General features: G+C 29.4%; 2 protein-coding genes across 3 annotated transcripts; one reads left to right on the top strand and one right to left on the bottom strand.

Annotated features, from left to right (window-relative positions):
* Positions 1 to 556: 556 nt before the first annotated feature.
* On the top strand, positions 557 to 5,346 carry LOC148309918 (cytochrome P450 4C1-like). 2 transcript variants are annotated; one of them, XM_088259300.1, is made up of 11 exons: positions 557 to 843; positions 1,514 to 1,620; positions 2,172 to 2,262; positions 2,344 to 2,532; positions 3,017 to 3,086; positions 3,406 to 3,614; positions 3,700 to 3,809; positions 3,951 to 4,084; positions 4,173 to 4,279; positions 4,591 to 4,770; positions 5,131 to 5,346. In XM_088259300.1, exons 1-11 carry the CDS (start codon positions 696 to 698, stop codon positions 5,283 to 5,285), a joined length of 1,500 nt encoding a protein of 499 aa, XP_088115426.1. In that variant the 5' UTR covers positions 557 to 695; the 3' UTR covers positions 5,286 to 5,346. The 2 variants fall into 2 exon arrangements, with proteins under 2 accessions (XP_088115426.1, XP_088115427.1); XM_088259301.1 differs by lacking the exon at positions 557 to 843 and having other exon boundaries at positions 1,517 to 1,620; positions 2,137 to 2,262.
* A 918-nt stretch (positions 5,347 to 6,264) lies between these two features.
* LOC148309917 (putative cytochrome P450 4d14) lies at positions 6,265 to 14,821 on the bottom strand. Its single transcript, XM_088259303.1, has 11 exons — positions 14,493 to 14,821; positions 11,918 to 12,024; positions 11,334 to 11,424; positions 9,953 to 10,141; positions 9,663 to 9,732; positions 9,325 to 9,527; positions 8,466 to 8,575; positions 7,991 to 8,124; positions 7,788 to 7,894; positions 7,517 to 7,696; positions 6,265 to 6,662 (listed from the first exon to the last, which is right to left on the bottom strand). The coding sequence occupies exons 1-11, from the start codon at positions 14,638 to 14,640 to the stop codon at positions 6,508 to 6,510; spliced, it is 1,494 nt and encodes a 497-aa protein (XP_088115429.1). The 5' UTR covers positions 14,641 to 14,821; the 3' UTR covers positions 6,265 to 6,507.
* Positions 14,822 to 15,713: the final 892 nt, after the last annotated feature.

The raw sequence follows: 15,713 nt of genomic DNA, 5'->3' as shown, positions 1-15,713 counted from the left end.
ACATATAATAAAAAATATAGTTTTAACCTAAAACTCCATTGATCTAGTTCAGTGCCTTATGCACTATTAAATTCAATAAATGATCAGATGTGTATACTTATGTCTTTTTTTTAAAATACAATAGTTTACTGACTATACTTTTATATAACAAAATAAAACAAAAACCAAATAGTTTTATTGTGCTTAATTTTTATTTATACAGCGGCCGGCTTTCATGGTTACCGATATGTAAGTACCGATGGTCCCGATAATGTCGGTAACAGCGAAAGCCGGTCATAGGTCAAATAAAATAAAAACGGAAAAAAATTGTTTTCATACTTTATTTTAAAACTTCTTTAAATCAATGTAACAGAAATGATAAAAAAAATAAATAACATGCACTGTTAAAATAAAGCGATTTGATTTGATAAAAAAATTATGATAAGAAATTAACAATTGTTACGTATTATTTTCTGTCTTTTTATAAATAAATCGAGAGAAACAGATAAGAATATTCTATGATAAAACCTGTTTCGTATTTTTAATTTGTGTTTTTTAAGTGCCAGTGATATGGTGATGCTAACTCGTATCCGAATCTCGTATAAGCCGTGTTGCTTCATAACATTTGTGAAGTAACATTAAAACACTAAAGATAAAACAGCTGTGTTTAGCTTATCAGTGTTAAAATAAGAATATAAACGTACGAGCTACTAAACATGTTATTTTGGATATGTTTAAGTGTGGTTGTTGTTTATTTTTACCTGCGCAATAAAAAGGTAAAGGCACAGTGTGATTATTTACCTGGTCCCGAGACATTCCCGTTCTTTGGAAATGGCCTCGAACTCGCGGCCGGTGGGCCCGAAGGTTTGTTGTTTTTATAACTTAAATAAATTATTCTTTACGTCATTATAAAATGGAAGTAATGAAAATATACCAAATGTTTTTCATCATCTTTTACTTTATGTATACGTTTATCATTGTCTGAGATTACAACTTTCGACACTTGACTTCTGTCAATATGTTACTTAGATTATATATATCAGTTATCATAACTCAGTTTTGAATATTATTTTTTAACATCTCATCAAAGATGAAGAAGAATATGGAAGTCTGGGCATTTACGGGGCTGACGACCGTCATAGGCTGGTTTAAGTGATCACTTTACACACGTGTAACATTCACCAATTCTACCCATTATTGACAACCACACTACTCAAATTCTTGGAAGTTCTATATAACAGTTCAGTTCAGTTTTGAATAATCACTTGGAATTTTTATTTATTTAAAAAAAAAAGATTTGTGTAGAATTAACCCTAACCAAAAACTTATAATACAAACTTTTTTTAAATAGTAATTTTCAAAGTTTACTGCCGATACTGACTCATTTTTTATATACATATATAAATACATACCTAATAGTCATTAATTATAAAATCTTACGGTGTATTGCTGTAATTCTAAAATTAACCGATCAGCGCTACAGAAAATGTATTTAAAAAATAGAGGACTTGTGTTGAAAACTATTTTCTTATAGATTATTTTGCAACAGTATGCGGTTACTGGGAGAAATACGGAAATAGATTCAGAATGTTTATAGGAGAAGGCCTGGCCGTGATGTTGGCTGACCCAAAAGATGTGGAGGTAAAAACCTCTTATATTTACTTACCTACATATATATTAATAATACCTTAGATCAAAGTGTACTAATTGTATTTTTCCAAGTAAAAAAAAAACTAAAACTAAACAATATGTTAAGATTTATAAAAAAACATTAAATTAGTAGTTTTGTATGCTTAGTTATCGATATGTAAGTATCTATAGCTTATTTTGTAATTTGGACATTTAATCCAATGTTTTACTTAATGAAAACAAATATAATAACGAATAAATAAAACACTTATTTCATACAAACCATCTTAACATGTTAAAAATAATAATTATAAAAAAATCATTTCACTCTGAACATTTTAAATTTTTCAGAATAAAAGGTTTTGTAAAAAAAAAACATTTTAAAAAATACAACAGAGTGATTTTTTACTTTGTCAAAACAGTAAATAAGTCAACATGCTTGTTATAGAGACATAGGGTTATAAGCAGCTTTTGTATGTACCGTATATTTTGGAAGCATTTATTCAAATAAGTATATTTTGTTTTCAGTATCAACAAATCAATGAAATATTTCCGAATTACAGGTTGTCTTAACGAGTCAAGTAATGATTGAAAAATCGAGGCATTATGATTTATTTAAACCTTGGCTTGGGACTGGCTTACTGACTAGTACAGGTGCGTGGTAAAAACAGTAATATTTTTTTAATAATAAAAGAAGTGATTAATGAATCTACGGTTTTTTGTTTTATTTTCTAGGTGAGAAGTGGAAGAAACAGAGGCGAGTAATCACTCCAGCTTTTCACTTTAAAATATTGGATCATTTCGTTCAAATATTCGATGATCAAAGTGAAATCTTCGTTAAAAAACTCAAACTTAAAGCCGACAGTAATATGGAATTTGATATTTACTCCTACATTACTCTGTGCGCCTTGGATACTATATGTGGTATAAAAAAAATGTTTCTTCTTTAATATTGTTTGAATATTTAGTGACATTTAAGCTTGTTCATATTTGAAAGCTAATAAAAATTATAATAAATTAAATGTTGCGTTATTGTGCATAATATCAAAAACGAAAACATTTCATGAGATATCTTTATCAATATTACTTCATCAATCATTTTGATTTTAATCCAAAATTAGAGAGCGTGTTCTCTTTTTATATATTATTTAATGTTTTTACATATTTTATATATGAATTTCTGACATCTATTGTATAATAATATAGTGGAAAATAAGTTAAAATACAATAAAGTAGTGTTTGAAGTTATATCAAATTTTATGTTTTCTTTGCAATATGTAAACAAGTAAATAGCCATCACAATACCATAAATTACTGACAGAATTATAAATCCATCTGATTTTGAATGCATTTGTTTTTTAGATAGGTATCTAAAAAGAAAACACAATACATATTTGATATTTTTTAGAGTCAGCTATGGGAGTATCTGTAAACGCTCAGCAGGATTCGGAATCTCAGTATGTCAAAGCTGTGAAAAAGTATGTAACAAATCAAATAAATCCATTTTTAATTACCGTTTTACCGTGTAAATACCACTATTTCTTAAAATCTACTGCGACACGTGTTTCGATGCATTCTGCATCATTTTCAAACACCGTAAACAAACGTACGGTGTTTGAAAATTATGCGGAATGCATCAAAACACGTGTCACAGTAGATTTTAAGAAAAGGTGGTATTTACAAAGTAAAACTTAAATTAACAATGGATAGATTTTACCACACTTAATGAAATCAAATAAAAATCATTGAATGAAAGAGAATGTAAATTTATTGATTCAAATTCTATCACGATTTCAGTGCCTGCAATATCATCAATAAGAGAATACGGAGTCCTTTAATGAGGAGTGATAAGTTTTTCCAATTTACAAATGCTTCTAAAGTACTCAAAAAATCATTGGACATTCTTCACAATTATACAGATTCCATGATAATGCAGAGACGGAGACTTCTAGAATTATCCAATGAAAGCTTTTTGTCTTACATTGAAGATACCGACAATGTTTATGGTAATTGTTTTTATCATTTTGATATATTTTTTAGCTTAATTTCCTATGTATCTATGAACGCATTGGGTTAATATTTGATTTGTAGGTGCTAAAAAGAAAATGGTCTTCCTAGACTTGCTCCTCTTGTCAACGGTAGAAGGAAGACTACTATCGGATCTAGAGATACGAGAAGAAGTTGATACGTTTCTATTTGAGGTAGGAAGGTTTTCTTTTAAAAAAAAAATTGATATGTAGCCATACAATTTATATTTACTCACCATTCACACACAAAATGATTCAATATCTACAAACCTAATTGAGTTAGTAAAATGAAACTTTTTATTTATATTTTTACAGGGTCACGATACCGTTTCATCCGCTATTGGTTTTGCTATTTATTTACTATCGAAACATAAAGATATTCAAGATAAACTATTTAAAGAACAACTAGATATATTCTCTAAAGACTTCTCTCGATCCATTATTCACAGGTGAAAATATCATAAGTTATCCTTATTGTTTGAAAGGTTGCCAATTTTACCTACATGGAATCAAATAAATAAATACATTTCTTTCCAGTGATCTCCAAAATATGAAATACCTGGAACTTGTTATTAAAGAAACATTGAGATTATATCCATCAGTTCCTTTTATTGGAAGAAAACTCAATGAAGAGACAATGATAAGTATGTAAATATTTTACCTATCTTACTAACAGTGAAATGAAATCCTTCATAGTTCTAACCCTTATTTTTCAGTTAACTAAGTATATATTTCATGTTTAATGTTTAAAAAATCATCACACTTAGAAGAGGAAAAATATATTTTAATAAAAAGGTTTCTTTCCTTTAAAAATCCACAGGATCCGTCAGGAAATTCAAAACATCAAGAAATTTTTTGAACTAGATGGTCAAGATCCCATCTCTGCTATGATAAAAACCTAGTGAAGAAAATTTGTTTATAAATTTCGATAATATTATTTACAATTTATTTTCAGATGACATGCGTCTCCCCCAAAATACATCTCTAGTAGTTCTATGCTACAGCATGAACAGGAATCCAGAAATATTCCCTAATCCTGAAAAATTCATACCTGAGAGATTTACACTCGAAGAGTGCAATAAACGAAGTCCATTTTCAAGTGTTTTCTTTAGCGCTGGACCAAGAAACTGCATTGGTAAAATAAATTTCCTTATGAATTACCTTACTCGCATGTACTAACTGATTTGAATCACTAAATAACCATGATAATGTTGAGTTTCATAAATTTAAATATAATAATATTTACTAAATATTTTTTGCCATATTAATGCCATCTATCGGATATTACATAAACATAATAAGTACTCATGTCCTTGCTAAGGAATATTTAAACTAACCAGATGCTTTTTAAATGTACAAAAGATGGCAGTAATTTATTTTAGAATATTAAATAATATAATGACACTTTTTTACGTAAATAAAAGCATTAATATCGTAGTTATTAGAAAGCCTATTAATGATTCGCACCTCTACATTATTTATATCTTTGTTTCAGGCCAAAAATTCGCTATGCTGGAAATAAAATCAACGCTCTCTAAACTCATAAGAAACTTTGTAATTTGGCCAACCGATGAAAAACTGGTGTTATCGGCTGATATCATACTGAAATCAGTCAATGGGATTAAAGTTCGTCTTACATTAAGAAAATAAAACACTAAAACACAAGTCATTTATTAGATTTGAATTTAATAAATATATTAAAATTATAAGATATGTATGTGTTTCATTTTAACGAAGTAAATCATCCACAAAAATTATATTATTATTAAAAAATTTCATAAATAATTATTTGTGTATGAATATACACCTACATACTGTTGTATTATTTACTCAAAAATGAAACACTATTTCACGAATGACATTTATTTTAATTACGCAATTGCATCTTTTTTTACGTTGAAACAATTAAATAACTCAAAAATTTTGGGATTAAAAAATATATAAAAGACCTTTCACTGTGATAAAATTTATCGGAGACGGAACGATATAGATAAGAAAAATAGATTGCGCACATATTCTTCGTGTAATTAGCGATATTGATAGCACCGCATCAATCCAAGGTAATATTGAATAATGATAATGGTCATACGAATAAAACTAATTTGTTTGAAATTTACATTTTATTTTTTAAGAAATTTAATAATATATTTAATATACCTCAACCCATAATATTAATTATACTATAAATATATTACATAAATAATTATTAAATTATGCTTTTAAGAACTACCTGCCGTTGCTGCTATCATTATTTTCCTAACATATATATTTTTTTAAATATTCCTTCTCAATTTTCTTACCCACATAGCACAAATGCTTTTCATTCTAAACGCCTTCATGTCACCTGTTTTTCATAAAATGTATTCCAATCATAGATCCTAAAATCCGGAGCGCAAGACAGATCACCCTGCTTTCATATAAGCAGCAATTGAATAAAAACCGCGTCGAGTCTATTGCGGTTCCTATGTACCGCTTGGATAGAGAACATATAGTAAAAAGGATAAATGCTGGGCCCGTTTGGAATGTGAAAGAGGATTTCCTTAGACTACAAGATGCACAAACGTCTCCATCTTCCAGGTTCTATCTGTAATCAAAGATTCTCCAAGACACGTGAAAAAAATAGTTTTCGCTATACTTCGGACATATTCTAATAAGTTTCAAGAAGCTGTAGTAAAAGGGACAATTAATCGAAAGTAAGCGAGGAAGAAGATGGTCTCCCATACAGTTTGGACAGAACAAATAGGATTGGAGGGGAATCATGCACTGAGGGTCTCATATATCAAGATATCACTATAAACAAGAAGATATAGGTATCAAGTGTAGTATCCAAAATGGTTTAAAGAATATTTAGAGTGATTTAGAAGATTTGGTTTCATCGTCTTGAATTTAGTGTGATGTTGATTCCGTGGACTGATTTTAGAATAATATCTGCGGATAATGTGAGTTTTTCGTTTGTTGATCCGATGATATAATTTCTCACGAGCTTTGAAATGGTTGACTTCATCTCAAGCATGGCAAACTTTTGACCTGAAAAAGAAAAATTGCCTGAACTAATGTTTCAACCATACATATACATACATTTTTGATATCTAAGATACTATTTGTTTCTGCACAATCAAATTGAGGAAATACAGAATTTGATGTTTGTTTTTTTTTAAAATCGTGTAAAATATAAATAAATATGTATGGTAGTTGGTCTAAGCTTTTTATTATACTCTAAACGAGTAAAAGTGAAATTTGAAATTTTCCTATAAAACATGATTTTTTACATAAAATAGACACTTAACTGCCATCTTTATTACACTATAAAAAAACTCTGATTTTAGAGAAGATTTCATTATTATATAATTTGATCATTATCATTCATAAAACGAATCTACTTTGCTTAGAGGTTGAACAAGAACAGGATTTGAAGATAATTATGCTATTGGACTGATGAATAATAATAAAAAAGTAAATAAATTATTATTTTCAATATATGTTGTCATTTTTAAGAAAATGAGGAACCGCATTCGGTTAGTTATATGTGATATACTCATGTTTTATATGGTTGGACCCGGTATGTGTCTATCCAAATATTAGGAAGATATCAAAAACTGCTGTAATTCATGCAATATAAAACTGCCTAAAATTGGTCTAAAATCGTCACCAGAGGATGAAGCATTACACTCAGTGGTTGTACGTCACCAGAGGATGAAGCATTACACTCAGTGGTTGTACATGAACATATACTGTACACACAAAACGAGTATTATATTTCATATCTATATATACATTAAAAGCCATTAAAATGCAGTGATCACATTAGCTGACCCACGCTGCATTTATTTGACTAGCAAATATTGAGTAAAAAAAAGTAAACGTTTTTAAAAAGCATGTACCTATACAATTTCTTGCTCCAGCGCTGAAGTACACGGATGAAAATGGATTTCTTTTACTCGCTTCCTCGGGTGAAAATCTCTCCGGAATGAACTTCTCCGGATCCGGAAATATTTCAGGATTTCTATTCATCGCGTAACAAAATATAACTATCGACGCATTTTTGGGAAGTCGCATACCATCTGGAAACATACATTCAAAATTTATTTTAAACAACTGTGCCTATTTCACAAACGTGAGGACTATATTTAATCAATTACAAAACGCTCATACTTAGCATAGTTTCTTCGGTAATTTCTCTTCCCATCATTGGTACTGAAGGATATAATCGCAACGCCTCCTTTATCACTAGATCCAAGTATTTCATATTTTGAAGGTCACTGCAGTAAAATATTAATTCAGCAATTATTTAGATTTATGATTTTAATAAATATGAAGGAAATAATCTTAGAGTTTTGGGTTTTTTTTATTTTTACCTGTGATTTACTGGACGCGAAATATTCCCTGGAAAAATATCCATCTGTTCCCGATATAGTTTATCTTGAATTTCAGGGTGATTCGATAGTAAATAAATTGCGAAACCAATTGCGGATGAAACTGTATCATGACCCTGTAAATAAATTACCACCCTTGATTTTCATATTTTGAAATATATATAACCTTCGCTTTTCTTTGAAAAGAAATCTAAGAGATTTTGTACGTATTTCTATTTATTATTAGAGTTATTATATTCTACACCATAATAAATGTCATTTACTTCTCGTAATTATATCAGTGTAAGAGAAATACGATTATGTAGGTATCGTTATAGTATTTGAAATAAAAAGCGACAGTTATAATAACTGATAACTAAGCTAGTGATGCATTAATATGTATTTATTATGAGTTGACCCTATCTCGTATGATTTTTCATATCTACAACTAAAAAATATAAAGCTATAATTAACTTACTTCAAATAAAAATGTATCAACTTCTTCTCTGATATCCAAATCAGTTAACGGCTGTCCATCGATAGTTGATAAAAGCAAGACGTCTAAAAATGCCATCTTTTTTTTGCTACCTACAAAACATATAACACATGAGAAACATATAACACTTAGTAAAATAAAAGTCTTTAAGGATAAACAAAACATAATTTATAGAAACAATTCCATTCTACAAGGTATAAATCAATGACACCATGACTTTACAAGAGCTTTCGGACAGTCTTGAACGTAAAACGTTAACTGCTGAATGTAAATAACATTAACTTACTTCTGGACTTTTATATCTTATTATTTTTGCATTTAAACCAGTTGTCGATCAGTATTGCCATGATGTTAAGTTTTTTTTAAGAATAAGAAGTAAAGTAATATAGTAATATCTACACCAAGTAGTAAATGTGTTAACTTTGGAACTGATGCCCTGGTGTATCCATTATTTAAAAAATAAAAATATAACACAGTGACAAGATTTTCCCAACTTCTTTGTCTTTATGTCTCCTTGTCACTAGTGAAGTGCAATTAAATAAACAATTATTTCAAGTATATTATTCGGTTTCATATGCTCCATTTTGTATCTTTTTATGGGTAATCATAACGCTTTCAATGAGGAAAAACGGCATGATGTTTAGTTAGCTAGAGTTTTAATATTTATCTTGTAAATTCGTTCCGGTGTCCTGTCACTGGGTGTGGACAGCAAGCAATATTGTTTCTGTTTGTATGGTAACAGTTGTCCAATACACGATGTGTCTACTTCACGGTAGTTTTGGCCTACTATAGAAAATTGTTATATAATAATACTTACTAGTTTACAATGTGTTTAACGTACCGTATACTTCATCTTCCATATAAGACGACAGATCTGCTTTGGATTTTTCCAGGAATTCTCTTCTCTGCAGTATCATCTCATCAGTATAATTATGAAGAGTATTCAACGACTTTTCCAACATTTGATATTTTTGTGTGAATTTGAAAACAAAATCGTATCTCAAAAGGGGGCTACGAATTCTATCATTTATTATACTGCAGGCGCTAAAAACATTAATTTAAATTGAGTTTCATTCATAAAGATACATATTTTTTTATTGCACAGTAATGGATTAAAATATTTTTTCAAATATATAGAATTTAAGGAGATTTATCATTTGATTTATGTTAAATACTTACTCTTTAACTGCGTTTACGTAGGGTGATTCTGAATCTTGCTGAGCATTAATAGGTACACCCATAGCCGTCTCTAAAATTAAACATTATAAAATATCGTTAAAAATGTGTATGTTTATCTATATATGTACTATGTATGTATAATAAAAATGGTAAAGAAACAGTTAATCCTAAAAATGAGATCAATTCTTATACAACAAAAAAAAATACTGTTAAAAAACAATGTACAATAATTTATTAGTTTTTTTTTCATTCCTTAAACTACTGATGGTTTAATTAGCATATTATCTTACCACAGATTATGTCTAAGGCACACAATGTAATATAGGAGTAAATGTCAAAAGGTTTATTGTTATCGGCTCGACTTTTTAACTTTTGTATGAATATTTCACTCTGCTTGTCGAACACTTGGATGAAGTTGTCCAAAATTTTGAAATGAAAAGCTGGAGTGATGACCCTCCTGCGTTTCTTCCATTTTTCTCCTGTGAAAACACAAACGAAAAATACAATTAACAAATGTTGATGCTAACTGTCGAACAGGCGATTCTTAAACAAGCAACCTCAAGATATTACGCTAAAGAAATGGCAAAACATTGCGTTAACAGGGGTATGAGGTATGAGATAAGCGCATGACATAGATTGACGGTAATTTACTACCGTAACTGAATGAAGGTGGGATTCTGGAGGCGTCGATTAGCCAAATCTCCATTTGTGTGGATTTTGTATTGCTGGGTCAAATTTTGACAGGATATGTGAATACGGGAATATGGCTATAAAAAAACATGAATAAAATATATTGATTGTAGATATGATTCCGTAATTTAAAGACAGAATAAACGACAACTGTATCAAGGAATCATTATTGGTAAAACAACATTAATTGAAAGCAAATATTGAGCATCAGACTATATATAAATCAATGTCATTAAGATTTGATACATACATAATAAATGTATTTCATTGAATAAGTCCTATCTATGGGAAATATATTTGTAACCATATTTTCGTACTTATTTGCTCAATTTATATGTTTGGACTTGGATATAAGGGGTCAAATTCCTTTTTTAAACACGTTTGATTAAAATAAACAATAAAAATGAGAAGCATTAAAAGTCTGATTTTGTATAAAAAAAGTCATGTCATTTATCGTATTAAGCCTAGATTAGATATAGCTGGGAGACATTTTTGATGGATTCAGAAGCTGATTCTGATAAAACAATTATATTGATTTTATTCTGCCAAATTATTATCAGTAGATACTGAAGTATGTACATTATATTGATTCCCATTATATTTTAACGTTTTTACATATAAATTGAGTTATTATTTTAGAAAAAGGCCGTAAATTGTCTCTACGCTTATAAACTAGCTAATCCACGAAGTAACAAATGCCGGTCAAAACCCAAAATTTACTCTAATTTCGGACATTGACTGGAGTGATTTTCGTCTATCAGCAAAGTGGCTAAAATAAGGTTAAAGTCCGGTTAAAGCCGTTTGAACTTATCTAAACCTAAACTATTTTTGATAGTACAAATTTACTACGCATTTCATGGGGTTTGCTAGGCAGGAGCGTATTGGTGGCATAATAATTTTCCAGCAACGCCACCGATTCGTCCCTGCCCAACTGAAAAAGCATATTTGAAAAGTATCTAAAATATGATAATAATATATTACCTGTACTAATAAGTAAGCCAGTACCGAGCCAGGGTTTAAGAAAGTCGTAATCAGACGATTTATCTAGGAATTGTTGGCCAGTCATAACAACCTAGAAAATATATCGAAATTAAAAACATAATATGTTTACAGTTTTTCATGTACGCAGATCATTTTTTTTATTGTTCTCAAAATTCGGATTTAAAAAAATGTTCTGCTTAGACTTGTTTAGAGTGAGATTTTTAACAGTGCCAAAGTATGATATCGACTCTAGAACAGTAATGTTGTTTAATACTGTACTAAGTTTATTTAACTGTTTTGATATACCAACATATTTTAAATGATGGATTTAAATACTTAAGTATTGTATAATATATGTGCTACGTCTTTTTTTGTTTCATATAATTAAATTTATTTTTCATCTATATAAATTCAATCATAGTGTATTTGTACCGTGACCTTCGTTTATCTCGCAGAGAAACCTTGATATTCCAGTAGTAAACAAGTCCATAATTATTATTTATAAATGTTTGTAGTATTCAAACGGTCTATTTTATAATTTATTATTCTTATGTCTATACATACAAGATAATATAATATAATACCTCAATATCCTTAGGATCAGCCAAAACTACAGCCATTTCTTCTCCTAAAAACACTCGAAATCTGTTGCCATATTTACTCCAATACCCTTGAACGAGAGTAAAATAATCTGAAAACATACAAAACTATTTTGAGTTTTTGAAATCAAAAATAACACCAACATTTAAAAACTTTGTAAATTGCGTTTGTTTTACCCTGTGAGAAACGTTTCCATTTACAATATTTTTGAGTAGGGTCAAGGTGCCGACAGTGGATCAACCTTTTTTTGAGGGGCTGTAATTTTGTAATGATTCAAACATAAAAGCTAAAATTTTGCATTACCTTAGCTTAATTATCATATTTTTGTAATGCATTGTACTATTTTAGATTTATGAACAAAATAAAAAGTTACAGATGTTTTAAATAAAAATGGGAAATGATCCACTGTGTACTGAGGGTTGGGTACAGTGGATCAGGAATAAATCAACAGTGGATCAATGAAGTACACAGTGAATCATTTAGAATCATCATAGAGAAAATTTAAGAAATAAGACAATTAATTTAACCAAATTAATATTTATTAAAAATTTAGGTTTTTGAAATTACAAAAGTGACTATAAACACAACAAGTAACATAAAATAATATCGTTGGTAATAATAAAAAGACACTTCAAAAATATCAAATGAAAATTTCAAAAGAAAAGCAGTAATATGATTGCTGTCTAGTGGTACTACCACTTACACTTGGTTTCGGGAGAATCAGTTTTATGTCGCACTCTTTAACGGAGGGGAGGTAAGGGGCTCCTACGTCCAAATTTTTGCTAACGAATTCTGGATTTGATCCATTAGGACTTATATTACATATTATAACCTAGATTCTTTTTCTAATATCTCAACATGGATGAAAAAATATTAAATACAGGGCATTTCCATGTCTAACAATCTGTCATTGGCTGGCTTAATGATCACGTTATACATTGTGTAATATTCACTACTCTGCATGTGATTGCCAGCCACATAACTAAAATATTCGGTAGCTGAATTTATACTTTAATTGAAAAGATAAATTACATGCTACTTCGTCGGGACATTTATGATTTAAATATTTCTTTATTTACCTGAATCAAAAATTATGATAATGAATATTAATACCTACATTAGTAACTACTATTTTTTCATAGTTGTATGTTATAAGTCAAATTGAAATAATGTATTTCTTATTGATATTCTTACTGATTTTCCAAATTCAACAAAATGAACTTTCAATCCACGCCTATTAACCGCGAAATATATTTGTATTTTTTACAAAGTACGATTGATAAATTTTCGTTTAAATTATATTATATTACGAGGAAGAAGCTGTATCTAAACCGGTCGACATTATAATTTCAATGTATGAAGACACATGTTGATTCTTAATAATATTATTTTGAAGGTTAAAAAATAGATAATCATAACTTGAGTGCTTCAAATATTGAAATTTTAAACGTGTTTGGGAATTCGACTTTCATTTTTTAATAACTTAAAATTATCTATTATGAATTCCCATAGTGTAAAAAATATAATATTTATACAGTTTGATTTATTTTGTTGAATTCAAATTAGAGTGTTAAACGATTACACCAAAAATGTATTAGAAAAAGTGATTTTCGTAAAATTATTATTTAAGGGAGAATCATATATGTAATAATAATAAACCCGTACCTATTTTTTATTTCACAGCTTTCATTTTTTACTATCAATGTTTTTTATATATAAAAAATAATCCATATTTTGTGAACAAGTATTTGGACACACTCAAAATGTTGTAAATAAATTATCTGGTCAAGTTATAAGCTTATATAATAAAAATGAAAAGAGTATTTTCTGGCGTTTCTCATGTGTGTGATTGAAATCCAGGATTTGGACCTCACATACTAATATAAGAGTTTCTCCTTGGATGTCTCTAGTGAAGTTCTAGTGATTCAAGAACAAGGTTTCTAAATTGGTTCATAAATATAGAACTTTTAAGAATTTGAGTAGTGTGGTTGTCAATAATGGGTAGAATTGGTGAATGTTAAACGTGTGTAAAGTGATCACTTAAACCAGCCTATGACAGTCGTCAGCCCCGTAAATGCCCAGACTTCCATATTCTTCTTCATCTTTGATGAGATGTCAAAAAATAATTTAAAAAAAATATTTTGAATGTTACGGGGTTATCTCTAAGCATTGATAACAGACAGATTTCGTAAAGTTATAAAAACAGGGAATATTGGGTATATTAATATCAGTTTCGGGTTGTGGTCCCGTGGTTAGTGTCACGGACTCTGGAGTCGGAGTTTCTCAGTTCGAACCTACTCTACCCCAATTTGATACCTATGTGTTTCTAATAATGAGCCGCTTAGGCTCACAGAAATAGTATGAAATTGAAGTATTATTGTAAATAATAAAAAAAAACTATAAAAATTTAATATAAATTAAAATATTTATGTGTAAAAAAATATATTTTAATTAAATAATTGTTTTTGGCCTACCACCAAAATAAAGAATAAGGTTGAAGTAGATAAGTAATTTCATAGAGCGGTTTTTGGTGTTCTAATAAGCTACAGTAAAAAATACCTTGAGGTCTTCCAGCTGCTAATTCCAGACCATTTCCTATAAATGGTAACCCTTCAGGTCCTGGCAAGTCACATTGAGACCGTATCTTCTTATGTCGGAAGTAATAAAACACGGACAGCGAACAGAATAGCACTACCCAAAACAACATGACTTAAAAATACGTAATTAATCACAAAAATGCCATGAAGAACGTCGATGGAAACTTAATTAATTATTTACATTTATTTGATTGTCTCGTTGTGACATATGTAACGCGACAACCGAAGACTCTTATATAACTAAATATTTTTAATCAACCCGAGCAGCACAATCAGATAATTGGCATAACAAGAGATGATGAAGCAAAATATTGTTATCTGAAAATATGTTATATTGAAAATAACTATCCGCCTCCGTAGTGTCATGGTCAGCACGCACGGAGGTCCCGAGTTGAATTCCCAGGGAGGAGTCAAATAAATATAAGTGATTTTTTCGCTCTAATATATATTCAATATTACCCTTGACTGGTACCTAAAGCAGATGGCCGATCATCTTTCCTTCACGTGTTAACGATCGAGATAACACTGCATTTACATGATGCAGTGCCCTATGCACCATCGGATGAGGTTAAGGGTTCTAAAGATTGGTTAAAAAATAACTATAATTAACCGTTACGCCGCTTCCCCGCAGGGGTAGGCAGAGAGAATAGAAGGCCACACCAATCTATCTGCATATATTGTTTCATATTCCAATAAACAGGTTCATCCATCGAAGTAATAGTTATACCTATTGGAAAAGTTACCATAATGCTGAAAATAATATATTTGGAAATTAATCTCTTCTATGTCTCCGAAAGGATTTTCTTAAGCAGATTCTTCTTCTATTTTGACAACAGTCTTTTTCATAAGTTAAGAATTAAATAATATGTTCTACGGCATCAATCAAACATTTATTTCAATGTATTATATAATTATATACAGCACTCAAAAATGCAGTTTTAATAGATTGCTGCAAATATTTTAATATCATAATATTGTGATCAATTTAAAACAATTATCTCACAGTGTGCAATTTTTATCGACATTAATAGAGTTTGACAGTCTCGGCTGAGAGACGTGTTTAAAGTGAATACATATAATATCGTTAAATTGGTGTTTCTTGCCTTTGAATTATTGCAGTTCGTAATAATAATTCATTATACGTATATAAAGAGATGTTTATAAAACAACTTTTGTCGTACCA

The sequence above is a fragment of the Brachycentrus maculatus genome, unplaced genomic scaffold (assembly GCF_059751285.1).
Source record: "Brachycentrus maculatus isolate JH-2025_06_01 unplaced genomic scaffold, ASM5975128v1 h1tg000115l, whole genome shotgun sequence".
NCBI lineage: Eukaryota > Metazoa > Arthropoda > Insecta > Trichoptera > Brachycentridae > Brachycentrus > Brachycentrus maculatus.
Note: the sequence above shows the minus strand (reverse complement) of the source record. Positions and strands in the feature narration are given on the sequence as shown.